General features: G+C 60.3%; 2 protein-coding genes and 1 non-coding gene across 7 annotated transcripts; all 3 read right to left on the reverse strand.

Annotated features, from left to right (window-relative positions):
* Nucleotides 1–223: 223 nt before the first annotated feature.
* On the reverse strand, nt 224–12,848 carry ELAPOR1 (endosome-lysosome associated apoptosis and autophagy regulator 1). 4 transcript variants are annotated; one of them, XM_088180266.1, is made up of 22 exons: nt 12,696–12,848; nt 10,493–10,613; nt 9,199–9,391; nt 8,167–8,314; nt 7,568–7,648; nt 7,215–7,320; nt 6,993–7,142; nt 6,574–6,662; nt 6,323–6,500; nt 5,571–5,699; nt 5,398–5,488; nt 5,201–5,306; nt 4,988–5,125; nt 4,632–4,886; nt 3,879–4,052; nt 3,032–3,197; nt 2,142–2,238; nt 1,963–2,064; nt 1,280–1,406; nt 1,033–1,211; nt 782–947; nt 224–589 (listed from the first exon to the last, which is right to left on the reverse strand). In XM_088180266.1, the coding sequence occupies exons 1-22, from the start codon at nt 12,792–12,794 to the stop codon at nt 224–226; spliced, it is 3,261 nt and encodes a 1,086-aa protein (XP_088036392.1). In that variant the 5' UTR covers nt 12,795–12,848. The 4 variants fall into 4 exon arrangements, with proteins under 4 accessions (XP_088036392.1, XP_088036393.1, XP_014747475.2 ...); XM_014891989.2 differs by having other exon boundaries at nt 227–555; XM_088180268.1 differs by having other exon boundaries at nt 234–603.
* A 2,361-nt stretch (nt 12,849–15,209) lies between these two features.
* On the reverse strand, nt 15,210–15,494 carry LOC148220918 (small Cajal body-specific RNA 2). Its single transcript, XR_015808782.1, has one exon.
* Nucleotides 15,495–15,997: 503 nt separating this feature from the next.
* TMEM167B (transmembrane protein 167B) lies at nt 15,998–17,733 on the reverse strand. Of its 2 annotated transcripts, none has more exons than XM_014891987.2 (3): nt 17,638–17,733; nt 16,934–17,065; nt 15,998–16,669 (listed from the first exon to the last, which is right to left on the reverse strand). In XM_014891987.2, the coding sequence occupies exons 1-3, from the start codon at nt 17,645–17,647 to the stop codon at nt 16,587–16,589; spliced, it is 225 nt and encodes a 74-aa protein (XP_014747473.1). In that variant the 5' UTR covers nt 17,648–17,733; the 3' UTR covers nt 15,998–16,586. The 2 variants fall into 2 exon arrangements, with proteins under 2 accessions (XP_014747473.1, XP_088036314.1); XM_088180188.1 differs by lacking the exon at nt 17,638–17,733 and adding an exon at nt 17,565–17,578.
* Nucleotides 17,734–18,021: the final 288 nt, after the last annotated feature.

The following is an 18,021-nucleotide window of genomic DNA, read 5'->3' on the forward strand; positions in this document are numbered from 1 at the left end:
CAATAACCCTTCCCTCAGGAGGGGGTGTGCAGATGGAGGTCAAAGTTCCAGTACTCCTCCACGTGTGCACCCCTACCCCACCGCTAGGCACTCACTCTCACGCGTGTGACACCCTCCGCACACCCCCACACCCTCCCCCCACACATTTTGGTGCCCACGCTCAGCTCCCCGCACCCCCCTATGCGTGTCCACCCGCCCCAGTTTGCCCCCACACACGGAGCCCTTATACAAACCCCACTCCTGTATTTGGCACTTTTGGGTGCTCGGGATGGGGAGAACATGAGGGGGCCACACACATACAAAAGCCGTAACGAAGCTCCGGTCCGAAGCGGGTCCCCAAGGCCACGCTGGGAAGGGTGGGGGAGTAGGCCGTGGGTACCCCCCCGCTTCCCTTCACAGCTGCCCGGGCGGGGTGTCCGTGGGTGTCCCTCTGCCCTCTCACAGCTCCCGGGAGGGCTGGGGGAAGTGACGGTGCCCCCCGTTCTATTACAGCTCTTGCTTGGTGCTGCTGGATGAAGTCTTGAGCGGGACCGAGTCGAATCCATCCGGCATCCGCTGTGGGGTGGGGAAATTGAGAGCCGGAGCCCTCCTGTGGTGGGGAAACTGAGGCCCGGAGTCCCCGGGGTGAGGAAACTGAGGCACGCAGCCCCTCTTGGAGTGGGGAAACTGAGACACCCCCGGGGTGGGGAATTGAGGCAGACCATCCTCAAATCCCACCCCCACCATGGCTTGTCCGGTGGCTACTCCAGGGTTGTTTCCATCCCCCCACCCCACCCCTCACCTTGGCCGTCAGGGCTTTAAATTTTCCAAAAAGTGACATTTCGGTGGCAAAGAGCAGCTCGTCCTCCGCATCTTCCCCCTCCATGATGGCGCAGCTGTCGGGCGATGTCGCGTCGCTCTCCCGGGCCACCGCGTCCATCACCAGTTTGGAATATTTGTATTCCAACCTGGGAGTGCAGGCAGTGCCATCACCCCTCCTGTGACAGTGCTAGCTAGCCTCCGTGTCCCCAAATCCCACCGCCAATTGCTCACTTTTGAGTCTTTTTCCAGAAATAAGCGGCGAGTGCGGCCAGCAAGACGGCCACACACGTCCCAGTGGAAATTCCCACTTTTAGCCAAAAATCCATGCTCCGGCACGCCTGGATCACCTGCGGCGGCAGAGCGTCCCCGCCGTGGCACAGCCGGGGTTCCCGCCACACGTAGGTGGTTTTCTGGTGGGGAGGAAAGGAGGTTCAGGGGCCGGGGGAGCCGCAGCCCAGCCTGGGGCACGGGGCGGTACCTGAACACCGCCGATACAGGCGCCGACGATAGGCCGGTGGTGGAAGCTGGAGCAGCGGGGACATCCCTCGGCCGTCACCCACAGGAAATGGAAGGTGCAGCCATCGCAGGTGCCCTCGGGGCATTTGCTGGGGAGGGGAAAAAAGGGGGGGGCTCACGTGGTGGTGACACTCTAAAGTGGAGAGTACAGCCAAGGTGACACCCCAAGTTCGGGACACCATGACAACGGTATTCCCAAAGTGGAGCACCCCAAAGAACTATCTACCCAGGACAGCAGGAGACCTTGGGGCTCCCCAAATCTCCCCCGGGGTCTCTTTTGTTTCACTGCCAACCTGAGTACACGCAGGGCGCCAGTGACACAGCCCGGATGACACCTCAGGGTAAGGGACACTGACCCCATGTCAATGTCAACCCCAAAGCAAAGCACCTCAGGGACACGCCCACCCATGACAGCAGGAGATGTTTGGATCACTTTGACAGTCCCCTAAGCCCCCTTTGGTGTCCCCAGTGTCCCATCCCACCCACCTGGGAACAGCGAGGGTGACACCTAAGAGTGAGGGGCACTGACACTGTGACAGTGGTGTCTCCAAAGCAAAGCACCCCAGGGATGTGCCCAACCCTGACAGCAAGAGATGCCTGGGTCACGTAAAACCCCCTTCGGGATCCCCAGTGTCCCCTCCCCACCTGGGGACAGCCAAGGTGCCCGTGCCGAGGTGCAGGGGGTCACAGCGCAAGCGGATGGTGGTGGCCCGGCCACCACTGCAGGGCTGTGTCATGTCGTTGGACCTGCCAGGGGACATGGGGAGTCAGGAGGACAGTGGAGGCACCGAGTGGGTATCACCCCCGCTGTCACCTGACTGCACCTGAAGAAGAAGATGATGTCAGGCAGGTCAGGGTGGCCAGGGGGGAAGAGCTCTGGGGGAGACACGATGTTGTCCAACACAGAGCTGGTGGTGACACCTGCAGGGAAAGATGGGTGTCTCCAGTCCCACCAGGGTGTGTTCCTGTCCCAGTGTCCTAGTGTCCCAGTGCCACCAGGATATCCCAATCGCAACAGGGTGTCCCAGCGTCAGTGTCCCAGTCCCATCTGTGTCTCCCAGTCCCACCAGGGTGTCTCAAGTCACACCATGGTATCCCAGTCCCACTGGGGTGTCCCAGTCCCACCAGTGTGTTCCTCTGCAGTGTATCCCAATCCCACCAAGGTATACCAGTGACAATGTCCCAATCGGAAACCAGGTGCCCCTGTAGTGTCCCAGTCCCACCAGGGTGTATTTCAGTCCCATTGGAGTGTCTTTGTGCCACCAAGGTATCCTAGCGCTGCTGAAATATCATAGTGCCAGAGTGCCAGTGTCCCAGTCCCAGCAGAGTGTCCCAATCCCACCATGGTATCCCACTCCCAGTGCCACTGGGGTGTCCCAGTCCCACCAGGGTGTCTAAGTCCCAGAGTAGGCCTGGAGAGCCTGGACAAACTGAGAGCCACTGGAGTAGGCTACTCTCTGTTCCACCCATGTGTTCCAGTGCCTCTGGGATGTCCTGGTCCCTGTCCTGCTAGGGCATCCCAGCCTCAACAAGGCGTCCCACTCTCAGTGCCACAAGGGTGCCCCAGATCCTGTCCCACACGTGTCCCAGTCCCACTGGGATGTCCCAGTGTTGGTGTGCCTGTGCCCACCAAGGTGTTCTAGTGTCTGCCTCACCCATGTGTCTCAGTGACCCCGGGGTGTCCCAGTGCCCCAGGGTGCCCCCTGCCACTCACCCAGCAGGTAGTCACCCAGGCTGATGGGCTGAGAAGACACAGCTGCACGAGCACCGGTGATGTCAGGGGGCACCACAATGGCCTGGCACACATAAGAAGTGACCACGCGGGCAGGGCCCCCCCGACCTGCTGTCACATTGTCAGCACATGAGGCCATCTTCCTGCCCTGCAGGGACACACATGACACACGTGTGTGGCGTGGGAATGTGTGTACAAGGGACTGGCATTTGTGTGTGCAGGGCCATAGGTGTGCAGTGTGACTGCTCAAGTGTCCACATGTGTCTGCATGAGTGTTCACGTGTCTGCACAGCTGTGCAGATGTGTGTGACTGTGCATATGTGACTGCACAAGTGTGTCGTGTGTGTGCAGGTGTGACTGCATGTACACCTGTATTTGCACAGCTGTGTGTGTGAATGTGTGTTTGCATACATGTTCTTGTTTTTGCATGACTACGAGCACATATGCACGTGTGTCCGTGTCTGCCCACCTGCATGCCCCTGTCCCATCCACATGCCCAGGTGTGTGCCTGTGTTTGTACTCATGTGCCTGTGAGTGGACACACCCCCATGTGTGCTCATGTTTGCACTTATGTACCTGTGACCACCCACCCATGAGCCCAGGTGTGTTCCCATACATGCATGCATGTTCCCGTGCCCTCTGGTGTGTGCCCTTGTGTGCCTTCCCAGGTGTGTTCCCATGTCTGCATGCATGTTTCCATGGTCTTCTGCCCACATGTGGCCACTCTTGAGTGCCCACCCACGTGCCCATGTTTGCACTTTTGTGTCTGTGCCCACCCCCCGGGGGTCTTCCCATGTGTGCACATGTGTTTTGCCCACACAGGTCTCACCTGGTGCCCGCAGAGGCTAAGGCGGAAGTGGTGGCTGTAGGGCAGCCCCTTGGGGGTGAAGCTGGGTCCGGTGCCCACCCCGGCACCCATGCCCAGTGACGGGAACTCAAAGCGCAGCATCCGGCCTGGCAGTGCCAGTGCCAGGCTGCAGTTGTTGTAGCATAGCGATCGCAGCTGGCAACAGGGACAGGGAGCTCAGGGATAGCCATGCCACCCACTGGGGATACCCTTGTGGGGACTGTGGAGAGCTGGCACCACCCCTCAAAGAAAGCAGGGCCATGGTGGCACCCACCAGGGTCACCTACTGCCATGCACCCATGTCAAATACTGTCACCCATCTGGGGTGTCTGGGAGGGAATGGTGTTATCTCACTGGGGACAGCTGGGGGACTGGCATTACCCACCCAGGATTAGACATTGTCACCCACCCAGAATGGTCACAGGGCTGGTGTCACCTCCCTGAAAATGGCCAAGGAGGTCAGGCATCAGCCACCCAGGGTCAGACACTGTCACCCACATTGCCACCCATCCTGTCACCCACCCAAAATGGCTGTAAGGGGCTGGTGTCACCTCTGTGAGGACACAAAGTCATGCACCCAGGATGACTGGGGGAGCTGGTATCACCCACCCGCGATGGTGCCACCATCTGGGACATCCTGGGTGTGGGGGAGGCTGATGTCACTCCTCTGGGGCCCTTGGCATCACCCATGGGGACACTTAGGGACACTTGGACCCCCTGCCACCCCCCAGTTACCTGGTTGCTGCATGTGCCAGGGCCACAGGGGTGGCAGGTGGGTGTCTCCTCGGAAGGGTGACCCCGCAGGTAGGTGCCAGATGGGCAGGGCTGGCAGGTGCCCGAGCTGGGGTCCACAGCACTGCCAGGGGAACACGGGGCACAGGACCCAGTGGGCTGGGGGGCACAGCGGCGGCAGAAGGAGGCCACCCCCCCCTGCACGTTGGTGACGTTGATGCTGTACAGCTTGGCCACATCACTGGTGAACCGCCGGCCCTGGCACCAAGAGGACCATCACCATCTGCCTCCCGTTCCCACCAGAACCCCCAAAGTGGGGGCCCTCCAGCCCTCCCAAAGCAGGGCCCCCTGTCCCTCACCGCCTCGTGGTAGGGGGTGCGCTGGAAGGCCCAGGTGAAGCTCATGGTCGCGTTCTTCTCCACCAGGTAGGTGTAGGATTGTTTTCCTGTGGAGCCTGTCCACGTCTCCACCGGAGTATTGGTGCGCGAGTTGACACCCTATGGGGACAGGGGGATGGTGGCACCACCCAAATTCACTGTGTCCCCCCCAAATTGCTGTGTCTCCCCACTCACCACCATAAAGTAGAGCTCACAGCCAACGCTGCACAGCGTCTCGAAAACAAAGGTGATCCTGGCCACCTCCCTGCTCTCTGTGTCCTCCAGCACTGGGCTTGGAGGGCTGGGGACAGCGTAGGGACACTGCTAGCTCTGCCCCATGCCTGTGTCCCCCCTGTTCCCTGGGGACACCCTTGTGGTGGTCCCCACCTCACCTGAAGCCAGGGACCACCAGCGTGAGGATCATGAAATCGCTGTCAGAGGCTCCAGCTGCCGTGTAAATGTAGTCGCCGGCTACCTCCCAGCCTGCAGGGATGCAGTGACACTCAGAAGGTTCCCTGGAAGGCCCCTAGCAGGGGACAGGGAAGGGACAGCCCTCTGCCACTACCTGCAATGCCCTTGTACTCGAAGTTGATGCCGCTGAGCACAGTGGTCTCCATGTTGGGGGGCAGTACGTTCCACCACTTGTACTCCAAGCCCAGCGCTGGCTCAGTGCCCTCTGGGCAGCTGAGGCAGGCTGGGGACAGGAGGCAACAGCACTGCACAGGGGTGGCACTCACCTCCCCCTCTGTCCGCTTGGGGTGTCCTGCTTACCCCTTGAGGCCAGTGATGGGGACAAGAGGGGACAGCCCTGCACTAGGTTCGTACCACATTCCCCTCCCTGCAGCTTGGGATGCCCTGGTAACCACCTCTTGGGGACAGTGATGTAGACAGGAGAGGACAGCTCTGTACTGAGGTGGCACTCACCCCCCCCTTGGCAGCTCCAGGGATTCCAGTTACCTCTTGGGGACAATAATTGGGATGTTCTTACTGGATACATACAGGGACATGTACATACATGCAGGGACAGCCCTGCACCAGGGTGGCACCACCTTTCTCTCTGTCAGCTTGTGGTGCCATGGTCACCACTTAGGAACAATGATAGGGACAGGATGGGACAACCCTGCACTGAGGTGGCATTCACCTCCCCCTGGCAGTCCCAGAGACCCCAGTTACTCCCAGAAGACAGTGATGAGGGTGTCATTACTGGGGCCATGGGGACAGGAGCGGACAACCCTGTACTGGAGTGGCACCCACCTTCACCCCGACAGCTCGGGCTGCCCCAGCTACACTTTGGAGACAATGACACGGCCGCCTTACCGGAGCCGTTGGAATAGGAGCCATAGGGACAGGGCTGGCAGGTGCTGCCGTTGCCTTTGGCGAAGCCAGGGTTGCAGGGAGGACAGCGGGTCTTGATCCCCGAGGGTGGAAGCCGGGCCGCCTGCGGCAGCTCCTCGCTGCAGATCTTGGGCTCTGCCCACTTGTACATCAGCTGGGTCTGCCGGGGGAGCGGGTGAGCCGGTGGGGACACCGAAGGACAGGGGGACCACCCCAGGGTGCCCCCGCATTACCTCCCCGTCGGCGTCGCAAGCCGTGTGAGTATAGAAGAAATCCTTGTCCGTGCAAGGGGGGCGTGGCTTGCAGGACCCCGAGCCGGGCTCTGCCGAGGGGGACACGGCGGGTGAGCCAACACAGTCCCTGTTGCCAGCTGCGATCGCTATGCTACAACTGCAGCCTGGCACTGGCACTGCCAGGCCGGATGCTGCGCTTTGAGTTCCCGTCACTGGGCATGGGTGCCGGGGTGGGCACCGGACCCAGCTTCACCCCAAGAGTGTCCCTAGCATAGGTGTCAGGTTTGTGAGGTGCCCCAACACTGTCCCCACCAGGGGATATCAGGTCAGCCCTGCTCCCAACATCACCCCTCCCTTTCCCAGGTTCACACACTAGAGGGACAGCTCTGGGAGGGGGGAACCCCGAGTGTCCCTCTCACCGGCATAGGTGTCGGGGTCGCAGGGCTGGCAGGCAGTGGCCCCTTTGCCGGAGAAGGTGTCGGCGGGACAGGGTTGGCAGGCGGCTGAGCCGGCAGCGGGAGCGAAGGTGCCGGGTTTGCAGGGGAAGCACTCGGAAGTGAAGGCCACCCCTGGGAGGGGAGGAGACTCAGCGGGGAGGGGAGTGTGCAACTCCCGGGACCTCCCTTCCTGCTCGCACCCACCTGTAATGCCGATATTCCTCACCAGCACCGGTTTAGGCACTTTGGACCAGACGGAGAAGGCGGTGGTCCTCCAGTACAGCACGTTGTTCCCGCGGCTCAACTCCACCTGGGATAAAGATCCCACGAGATTGGGTACAACCACTTCCAGGGATGGGTTTGGCTTTATAGGTGGGGAATCCCGCTGCCGAGGAGGGGCTGGCACCAGTGGAGGGGGGTGTGTGGCACCCCCGTCTGTCACCACCCACCGGCCCCTCCTCAACCTCGTGGAGCATCTTGTTCCCACGGGAGGGACAAGGGACGCCGGGGTACACCGAGGGACCTCTCCCCGGTGTCACCTCCCACCGGACACTCACGCTGTGGAATTCCCAGCCCTTCTCTGTCGTCCGCATCCAGCGGGACTCCTCCACCGTGGGCTGGCACTGGTCGTTCTGCACCTTCAGGGAGAGTGTCAGGCACCCTATGTTCACAGGGACCCCACAAGTCCCCAGAGACCCTCGCATATTCCTAGGGTACCCCTCCTCATATCTCCATGAACCACTGCCATGTCCCATGGGCTCTCCTCATGTCACCAGGGTCCACTCTCATGTCCCCAGGGACCTCTCCATGTCTGCAAAGACCCCCACGATGTCCCCAGGGACCCCTCCCATATACTCAGGGTCCCCTTCGCCATGTGCCCAGAGACCCTTGTCACATCATCAGAGATCCCCTCAGGGACTCCTCCCATGTCCCTAGGGACAAATATCATGTCTCCAGGGACACCTGAGGAGTCCCTAGGGACCCACTCAAGTCACATGAACATCTCCCATGTACCTAGCGATCTCTTCATGTCATCTAGGACCCTCCCCCATATCCCGATGGACTCCTCCATATCCCAAGAGACCACTCCCATGCCCCCAAGGACCTTCCCATGTCCCCAGAGACCCACACCCTCCACCCCTGCCCCATCACCCACGAAGAATTCGAAGACGATGCTGCTGTCAGGGTAGATGTACTCGAAGGTCACGGTCCCCGACTGCTTGAGGCTCACAGCATACATGAGGGTGGCCATGCACTCATCCGTGTTGGAGGCCACATAGTCCCCCAGTGGCACCCACGTTGACCTGGGGCAAGTGACATGGCCCTGGGGATCCTGTCACCACTCTCAACCCCGCAGCTGGCAGGACAGGGATTGTAGGGACAGCTGGGAGGGCCCTCAGGAAGCAGGAAGAGGAAATGTGGGGCACAGGGGTTGGGGACGTGGCAAGGTGTGGTGGCTAGACACATATCCCTGGAAATAATCCCCTGGCCTGCTGAGAGCCATGTGGACTGCAAGAAGAGAGTGAGGTCCCCCAAGAGGGTTCAGAAGCTGCAAGTACATCTGGGATAGTTTGGTGGTTGTTGGTATAACCAGGAGGGTTTGATGGCTGCTGGTACAACTGGGAGGGCTTGGTAGCTGCTGGTATAACTGAGAGGCCTTGATAGCTGTGGTACAAGTAGGAGGGTTTGGTGGCTGCTCGTACAACCAGCTGGTGGGAGGTTTAATGGCTGTGGAACAACTGGGAGGGTCTGGTAGCTGCCAGCACAACCAAAAGAGCTCAGATGTTGCCAGTGAGGATCTGTGGTGGTAAATAAAGGCACTGGCTGGTGGCACAGGGGTGTGGAGACCCTCATGGGTGCTGTAGAGACCCCCATAGGTGTTGTGGGGACCTCCAGGGGTGCTCCATCTCTGAGGAATGCTGATGTGGGGGGTACCATGGGGTTGGGGTCTTGCCACTTCTGGGGGGGGGGTGATGCTGCTGGGTGTTCCCTTGCTGTTCCCAGGGTGCCCCTGTAATGCCCTGCTGGTGTCACTTCCCAGCGCAGGAGGACAGAAGGGTGTCAGGGCAACCAGGTGCTATGGATGCCCGGAGATGTCATACCCATCCTTCTCCCTGTGCCCCACATCCAGTCCTGAGATGCCAGGTGCCCATCTGCTGGCATCACAGTCAGTGACACAGTGACTCACGCTGTGCAGTTCTCTGCCACATCGCCAAAGCTGTCATCCACCTCCATGTTGGTGGCCACGTTGGCAAAGCCGTGGGGCACCTCGTCCCACTCATCGAAGCGGACACCAGTGCCCAGCGAGTAGGTGCCCGCAGCACAGGGCCGACACATCTGTGTCTGCATCTCCAGGAACTCACCCGCCTTGCAGGAGAATGCTGCCAATGGAGACGGGGGCACAGGGCATGGTGGGTTACCCCCCAGTCCCCTGATGCTGCTACAGCCTCATCACCCTCAGTTCTGAATTTCCAAGTGCTCCCAGGTGGTGGAAGTGCTGGGATCCCCCATTCTGACCAGGCCCCAAAGGTATCCCCCCCATCCATGAATTTTGGTGCCTGATGCCCAGCTCTGCCCAATCCAGACAGGGTATAACCCTCTGCCATGGAGCCGGGGCACCCCCAGGGTTTGGGGGCATGTGTTTGGGATTCCCATCCTGCTCATCCCATCCTGGTGAGTGAGTGAGTTTGTGTAAGGGAGATTCTCATCTTGGTCATCCCATCCTGGTGCATGTGTGTGATGGGGAGATTTCCATCCAAGTGTGTGTGGTGGGATTCCCACGGCTCTCATTCCATTTGATGACTCTGTGTGTGATTCCCATCCCATACTCACGCATGGCCGTGTATGATTTCCATCCCTCTTATCCAATCCTAGTACCTGTGTGTGTGGGATTCCCATCCCATCCTATCCCAATATGTGTGTATGATTTCCATCTCTCTCATCCCATCCTGGTGAGTGAGTGTGTGAGGGGGATTTTCATCTTCCTCATCCTGTCCTGGTGCCTGTGTGGAATGAGGGGACTTCCATCCCAGTGTGTGTGTGTGATTCCCATCCCTGTCATCCCATTTCATGATGGTATGTGTGATTCCCATCCTATCCATGTGTGCATGTGATTCTAATCAGTCTCATCCCATCCCAACGCCGGCGTGTGTTTGTGGTTCCCATCCCAGTGCCTGTGTACATGATTCTCATCCCACGCTACTCTGGTGTGGTGTGTGTTTTCCATCCCTCTCATCCCATCCCAGGCAGTCTGTGTGTGTGTGATTCCTATTCCATCCCAGTGTCTGTAGTTCTTCTGCCATCCCATCCCGGAGGGATTCCCATCCCGCTGATCCCATTTCATCCTCCTGTTGCTGCCTGCAATGGAGCCAACAATGGCTGTGCTTGTCTCCCCGCTCTCTCCCTCCCCTCACCCTCATTTCCCATTCCTGCCATTCCCACCCCTCAACTTGACCCCATCCCATTCCTGGTTGGAAACTCACAGCACTCAGTGCCCCTGACAGGGTCGGGCAGGCCAGTGCAGAGTCCAGGGGTGTGTGGTACAGCCACCCTCCAGCGTGAGCCTGAGCTGTCACATGCTGTGTACTCATAGTGGTACTCGGACTGCAGGAGACAGAGAGGGAACATGGTGGGGAGTTGCACCCCGAGACCTCCCAGGCTGTCCCCACATCCTGTGCTCCCTGAGCCCAGCTGTGCCTTGAAGGAATGGTTTTGAGTTAAGGTGTAGCAATGTCCTCTGGTGCCCAGGGCGTGGTGAGGGGGGCTTGGGAGGGTGCTCAGGGTGCGGGGGATACTGGGGTGGGGAGGAATTCAGTGTGGGGGGATGCTGGGGAGGGATGGGGGTGATTTGGGTAGGAGATGCTCTGGATTGAGGGGAGCTGGGAATCAGGGGGATGCTCAGAGTGGGGGAGTATTGTGGAGGCAGGGAGGTCAATATGGGAGGATGCTGGAAAATGGGGGTGCTGTGGGTGAGGGGCTGATCTGGCTGGGGCTGCCCAGGAGCCTCAGAACAGCAACCTGAACCGCCTCTCTAGCGTGGGGGTGAACCCCTGCCCCTCCCCCATGTTCCTGGGAGCACATATCACTGTCATGCCCTCGGTGTGCCTTGGCATGGCCATGACACACTTTGCTCATCAAACAGCTGCGGCACAACCCGGATATAGCCTGACAGCATGCCGGGCATAGTGGGGAGAGCAGGGGAACTAGGAGGAACCGGGAAATGCTGGGGACAGCAGGGGCACCATGACCCCTCCATCCTGCCAGCTGCACCAAGCTGGAACTGGTTTAAGGCTGGCAAGGTGACGCCAGGGACAGACAGCGTGGGCAGGGTGAAGGCCACATCTGGTGGTGATGTTGGGGTTTAGAGTACAGGGGGGCCTCCCCACTCCCTCGCAGCAGCTCTAGGGTGCCAGAGCCAGTGCTGTGGCTTCATGCTCCCAGTGGCTGGTGGAGCGTGGCAGGTTGATGAGAAAACAATTGCTTTGATGTTCCCGTCAGCTGGAAACGCAGCAATGGGGGTGGGGGTAGCAGGGAAGAGGGGGATGTGGAAAGAGGGATTGGAGAGATAAAAGGTGGGGTGGAGGGGTGGAGAAGAAAAAGTAGAGACAGAGAGATGCCTGCAGCAACCCCTGCCCATGTACAAGCAGCATGGAGCCCCTCTCTGGCCCTGGGATGGGGACACAGAGGATGGTCCCCACCACCCTAAGGGTACCCAGAGGGTCACCCCAACTTTCAGCAGCCCTGAACTACTACATTGCTCTCAGTCCAAGAGATTCCCTTGGGGAGAGGGTATTTTTTCTCCCTTCCTAAACTTTTCCAGGCTTTTATTAAATCTACATAAATTGACCTAATTCAGCCCCAGGGTGGCTCTGGGGTTGAAGGGCACCCTAAAATGCCACTGTCACTCTGCTTTGGCCAGGGGAGGGAGAAGGGCTGTCCCTAGTGAAGGACAGGGGCAACCCCCTCTGGGGGACTGATCACTCCTGGGGCAGATGGCAGCCCCAGTCTATTGTTTCCAGCTCCGGATCATGGAACACGGACAAAAATAATTGGATCACAGCAAAAAAAAAAAAAAAAAAAAAAAATTCCTGGCCCAGATTAAAAGCAGCCGCAGGTCTGAGGAGGGGGGAAGAAAATGGGGGAGACGGGACGAGACGGACAACCCAGGGAGAGTATTTGGGGGTCCGCTGTCCCCAAGGTGGACATTTCCTGGTGTCAGTTCTCTTTCACAGGATACTTTGGCTACCGTGTGCTGGGCTGGGAATGGCACGTGGCTATTGAGATTGTCCCCTCCTGCTCCTTGTCACCATCCCCCAGCAGCACTCAGGGAGGGTTTGGGGACACCCCAATGTGTCTATGGGGTAGGGACCTGGGGATCATGATGGCGTGATACCAGCTGGGGTCCCCAAGGAGACCTTCGGGGACTGGCCGAGCCCTTGGGAGCAAAGCCCCCTCCCCGGGCCCCCAGGAGGTAGGCCAGTCCCTTCCCGCTATAGGAGACGCCTCACCCCCGGTGCCACCGGACCCCCGGCCCCAACCTGTCCCCTCCATCCCATAGGGAGCGGCCTCCACGTGCTCCGGGACTCCGTTTCATCGGTGTGTGCGGGGAATTTGGGGGTGGTCGTACGGTGGTAATGCTGTGTTACCGGTTGCGCCCCCCGCCCTCACCATTCCCGGTGTCGGTACCTCCTTGCAGACGTGTAGCTGCTCCCCGGTGCGTCCCGGTGATACGGTGACAGCCAGACACAACGCCAGCGGCATCCACTGGGCTCCGGTACCGGCCATAGCGGCGGCAACGGCGGCGGCAACGGCGGCGGCTCGGCCGGTGTGAGCACCGGCGCCGCGGCCCCGCCCCCGCCAACGGCCCGGCCTCCGCGCACCTGCCGCCACCTGCCCCTGCCCCCGGGAACGGCACCCGGCATCGCCCCCGGCAACGGGAATAGGCACCGCGAGAGGAACCCCCGGGAACGGCACTGTGCATCACCTCGGGAACGGGCACCGGGAACGCAACCCCTGGGAACGCCACGGGGCATCACCCCGGGGAACGGGAACGGACTATGGATCACGAATAGAAACCCCTGGAACGGCAGACAGTATTGCCTCCGGGAACGTTTGCCATAAGACCGGCACCGGGAATCGGCACAGAGAAGGGAATGGCACACCGCGCTTCGGTATCAGGAATAGAGACACGGGAATGAAATTCCCAGGAACGGCAAGCCCAAAATGATACCCGGGAATGGAACCGGGAACAGGACGCCGGGAACGGTATCCCGAGATTGGCGCCGGGCATTGACACTGGGAGCGTTATCCATGAAGAACGGCATCGCGAACCCATCATCCTTGGGAGTGGGAAACGGGACTGGGAATGTAATCCCCGGAATGCGTTCCCGGGAACGGCATCGGGAACTTATTCCTGGGAACGGAATTGGGAATGTTATTCCAGGAACAGCACCGGGACCGTCGCGGAGCATCACATCCCCGCCTCCCCGCCCCCCGGAACAGCCCCTCCTCCCGCCCTCCCGGGGCTAGGGGTGGACCGGAACATGGCGAGGGAGGGTCATGAGCCCCCCGGAGCCACCTCCACCCCACCGGAGATTGTGTCCCACTCGTGTGCCTCCCAGGCTGTTCTCACGGAGCTGGGCCCCACAGCACTGGGGACACATGTGGCTGCATATTCTGGACATGGAGGACACGAGGGACATAGGGGGTAGAGGGGATATAGGAACACGGGGGACACAGGAACATCAGGGACACTGGGTACAGAGCTGATACAGGGACATAGGACGAGGACACAGGACAAGGGGAATACAGGGAACATGGGAGAATGGGGGACAGAGGAACATGGGATACAGGGGATATTGGCACATGAGGGATGGGGGGACATAGGAACACACCTGATATGGGGCTACAGAGGGACACTGGTACACAGGGAGCACATGGGAACACAGGGAGATGGGGGACATAAGGAGACGTGAAAGATATAGGGAATATGGGAACACGAAGAACATGGAGGACACAGCTGATATGGTGACAGGGAGACGGGGAACACGGGTATATGGGGGCCACAGTCACAAGAGAACATGGAGGACAGAGCTGCTAAGGTAACACAGAGGTCCCAACTTTGGTGGCACAGGGTCACTCTGTGGGTTGGGGGACACAGGTGACACTTGTCCATCTGTGGTGGTGTAGGGATGCCAGCAAGTACCATGGGCACACAGGGGCACAGCCACAGTAAGGGATCATGCCTGTCCCCATGGAAGCGTGGGGACAACCCCATGCCTACTATGCCACAGCTGGAGATAGTGGCATAGAGTGGCTATGCCTCACAGCATCTGGAGTGTCACCTTGGCAGATGAAGCCTGCCAGGTACCATTAAGCTGGTGACCCCTCTCAAGAGTGTCCCCCTCAGAGCCACCATCAGCAGCCACCACAGCTGCTTCTCCCAGTAATGCCAGAATCACTGCTGTTCCCTCATCACCACGGCCTTGTCACAACCACAGCCGTCCCCTTTTCTCCTCTGTGGCTGTCCTCTCATGCCTATCCTCTTGTCACCACTGTAGCCATCTCTTGGTCATCCACTCTACTGTCCCCTTGTCACGACCATGGCCACCCTCTTGCTACCACCACAGCTGTCCTGTGATCACCATGGCCATCCTCTCATTACCAGCACAACTGTACTTGTCTCCACTGTGGCTGTCCCGTGGTTAGCATCAGAGCTTTGTCAGCACCATGGCCATCCCCTAGTCATCACCGTGGCTTGGTTGTGGCTTGTGGTTGACCCCTTGTGGCCATCCTCTTGTCACCACCATGGCTACCCCCATCACCACACACTTCCAATGAAACAGAGGCCATGCTCGTGGTGTCACACAACGTATTGTATGAAGCTCATAGGTCTCATCAGAGTCCGCAGGACTAGTAAGGCCCATGCCCAGCTCACACACATGGCACGGTGCCAACACAGTCTATGTGTCCCACACAACGGCAAGGCCCGGTGAACGACTCCCAGCATGTCATGGAGCGTGCAGGGCCCCGCAAGGCTGGCAGAGACCCCTGCAAAGCCCGCACGGAGCTTGGTGCAGGGCCAACTTCCCGCCTCCCCACGTGGCCCGCGCTGGATGGGCCGGAATGAAGCCGGGGCGTTTCGTCTCCCGTCGCTGTCGGGGCCGGGTCGGTGCCGACCCCGGGGCTGCAGACGTGGGCGCGGGTCAGAATCGCAGGGCGCTCATCGGCCGTGGCCTCGCCTATCTGATCGACTCATCCCGCCCGGCCCAGCCGCACAGCGCCCGAGGGCTTCGCGGCGCTTTCTTCTCACCTCGGCCCGGCGGGGCCCGGCCGATCGAATAAGATCAACGTGTAGGGAAGAGAGCGTGGCTGGCGCCTCACACACACACACCTGACTCACTCTCACGCAAACGCATACACAGCCACACTCACATACATACATACATACATACATACATACATGCTGCACGCATGCACGCACACGCACACAGCCACGCCACTATCACCGGTCACTTCCGGTCCTGTCCTTTATATAACGTAGCCGCGCTGAGCACGACGGGAATGTGGCGCAGTGCGGCAGGGCGCCCCCGACCGGCCCGGAAGACCGCGCTGCATCGCGTCTGCCGGCACACACACGGCACAGCGATGTGCGCGCAGGCGGAGCCGGGCACACTGACCTGCGGGAGGGCACAGCCCCTCGTGCCCCTCACTGAGGGGCTGCATCGCTCCCGGCCCCAGAGAGCTGGACGAACCGGGCCGGGAGGCTCCACCCAACAATTTCCCCCCGCACAGCTGCCCCCCAACTTTATTTGCACAAATCCTCCCCACCCCAAGACCCCCGTAACTATGGGAGCCCTCCACTCCATAGGAGCCAGCCCCCAAGGACCTCCTCACACACACCCAATGAGACTCTCAACCCATACCACAGGACCCTCTAAAACGCCACAGGAGGCCCCCCCAACCCCACAGGACCCCCAGGCCAGCACTGCCACAGAGGAACCCCCACTTTATTTGTATGTGGTGGTCCAGTATTTACAACCTGGGGGGGTCACCAACCCCCCACTGCAGAAGGAGACCCCCCCCTGAGGGGACCCCACGCTGCAGGAGCATAGGAAGATTCCATGGATGGGCAGGGCCCTGCCTGGCCCCTACAGCCTGCCATGGTCCCACTAGGATCCTGCTTGGTATCAAGAGAAGGGGCTCATAAGGTAGAGCTGGGTGCCCCAGTCCTGGGGTGCCCCAGTCCTGGGGGTCCCTTCACCCACTTCTCTAAAGAATTCACGAGAAATCCTTTTCCAACTGTCTAAAGGTGCCCTGTTGGCCCCTATAGTTGTCCTCGGTGGGTTCACGGAGGCCGATGGGCCATGATGGTCCCTGGGATGCCATATGCAGGATCCAGGTTGCTGCCAGGGGCAGGACCGGGGGTGGTTCAGGGTCAGTACCAGGGTCTCCGGTTGGTACTGGAACACTGGGATCAGTACCAGGGTCTCTGGTCCATACTAAGGTCTTTGGAATCAGTCACATCTCTAGTCAGTCCCAGAGTCTCTCTCACGTCACCAGCAGCTCCCTATGTGGTCACTTTCCCACAAGGACGTAGAAGGCCATGAGAAGACAGGACACGGACACAGCCACGTGCAGGCGGGTCCCAATCACAGCAGCTGCAGGTGGGACACGGTGAGGTGAGGCCCCGTGTCCCCATCCCAGACCCCATGTTCCCATCCCAAACCCCACTGTTCCCATTCCCAATAACTCTGTGTCCCCATCCCAGACCCAAAAACCCCCATCCCAGACTCAATGCCCCTGTCCCAGACTCGACCTTAGTGATCCCAGCATCCCATCCTGTACCCCAGTCTTCCAAGTGCTTCCATCCCAGTGTTCCCAGCAACCCCGTGTCATACCCCAGCGTCCCCAGTGCCCCTCACCCTTGTGGCAGACTCCCCAGACCCCCCTGCGCTCGGACAGGAGCCAGGTACGCAGTCGGGGCACCTTCCGCAGGTACGCACAAGTGCAAACCAGTAGCAGCCCGAACACCAGGAGCCCATCCAGGGAGTAAACTGCGGGGAGGGAGGTCGGGGAGGGGTCAGGGGGCGCTCCGGGCCCCTGCCCAACCCCCTTCCAAGAGGACCCCCACACTCCGTGTGAGCAACCTCCTATCTCTGCCCCTATGAGGGGATGCAGACTTCCCAGGATGTCCCTGAAAAGGAGCACGGACTTCCTAGTATCCCCACCGAAAGCACTCAGAACTCCCAGTATCCCGCCCCCAACGGACACTCTCCCAGTCGTCTACCAAAGGCTCCTCCCAGTACCTCCCCCACGTCAGCCCCGTCTTCCCCGCCACTCGCCGGTACCTGAGCGTTCCCCCCAGGGTGCCCCATTAGACCCCCGCCTTCGGAACCCCCAAAACTCCCGTTTCCCCCCCCTCCCCTCGTTGGTCTTTGAGGCCCCGGACCCGCCCGGACTCCCCGGTCCGTCCATTCCCTAGTTCCCACCACCAATCACGGCGGCCCCTGGACCCTCCCGTCCGCCCATAACCCCTCGTTCCCCTGTTCCCACCGTTGGTCATGGCGCCCCAGTTCTGCCCAGGCCCCCCATGGTACCCCCCGACCCCAAAACTCCCCGTTCCCACCGTTGGTCATGGCGCCCCCGGACCCTCCCGGGCCTCAGCGGCGCCAACGCGACAGCGGAAGCGGGCGACAGGCGTGGCCAGCCGAGCGCCGAGCCGCCCGACGCGGATCCTGAGGAGCAGGCGGCCTCAATCGAGCGCCTATCGGAGGCAGTGCGTGTGCAGCAGCAGTTTCGCCCAGTGCCCGCCCAGCCGCACCAGCAAACCCGAGAGCTAATAATGCTCGGTCCACCCAAGAGCTGCCTGAGCGCTCAGCCGTTTGTGACAAGTCCCCATCTGAGACCCCGATGACCCCTCAGTATTCCCAGTAACCCCCCCCACCCAGTCCTTCCAGTAACCCCCCAGTCCCCATTCCAGTCCTCCCAGTAACACACCAGTACTCCCAGT

The sequence above is a fragment of the Sturnus vulgaris genome, chromosome 29 (assembly GCF_052056855.1).
Source record: "Sturnus vulgaris isolate bStuVul1 chromosome 29, bStuVul1.hap1, whole genome shotgun sequence".
NCBI classification, from domain to species: domain Eukaryota; kingdom Metazoa; phylum Chordata; class Aves; order Passeriformes; family Sturnidae; genus Sturnus; species Sturnus vulgaris.

Bases quoted from the DNA above. Each gene is read 5' to 3' on its own strand.
- ELAPOR1 (XM_088180266.1), bottom strand. From the start codon at position 12,794: ATGGCCGGTACCGGAGCCCAGTGGATGCCGCTGGCGTTGTGTCTGGCT. The intron at 6,501-6,573 runs GTAATGCGGGGG...CTCCCCCGGCAG, and splicing joins CTTGCGACGCCGACGGGGAG to ACCCAGCTGATGTACAAGTG. The intron at 590-781 runs GTGAGGGGTGGG...TCCCCACCACAG, and splicing joins TTAAAGCCCTGACGGCCAAG to GAGGGCTCCGGCTCTCAATT.
- TMEM167B (XM_014891987.2), bottom strand. The intron at 16,670-16,933 runs GTGAGGGGCACT...TCCCACCTGCAG, and splicing joins CTGGGGAGTCTGCCACAAGG to CTGCTGTGATTGGGACCCGC.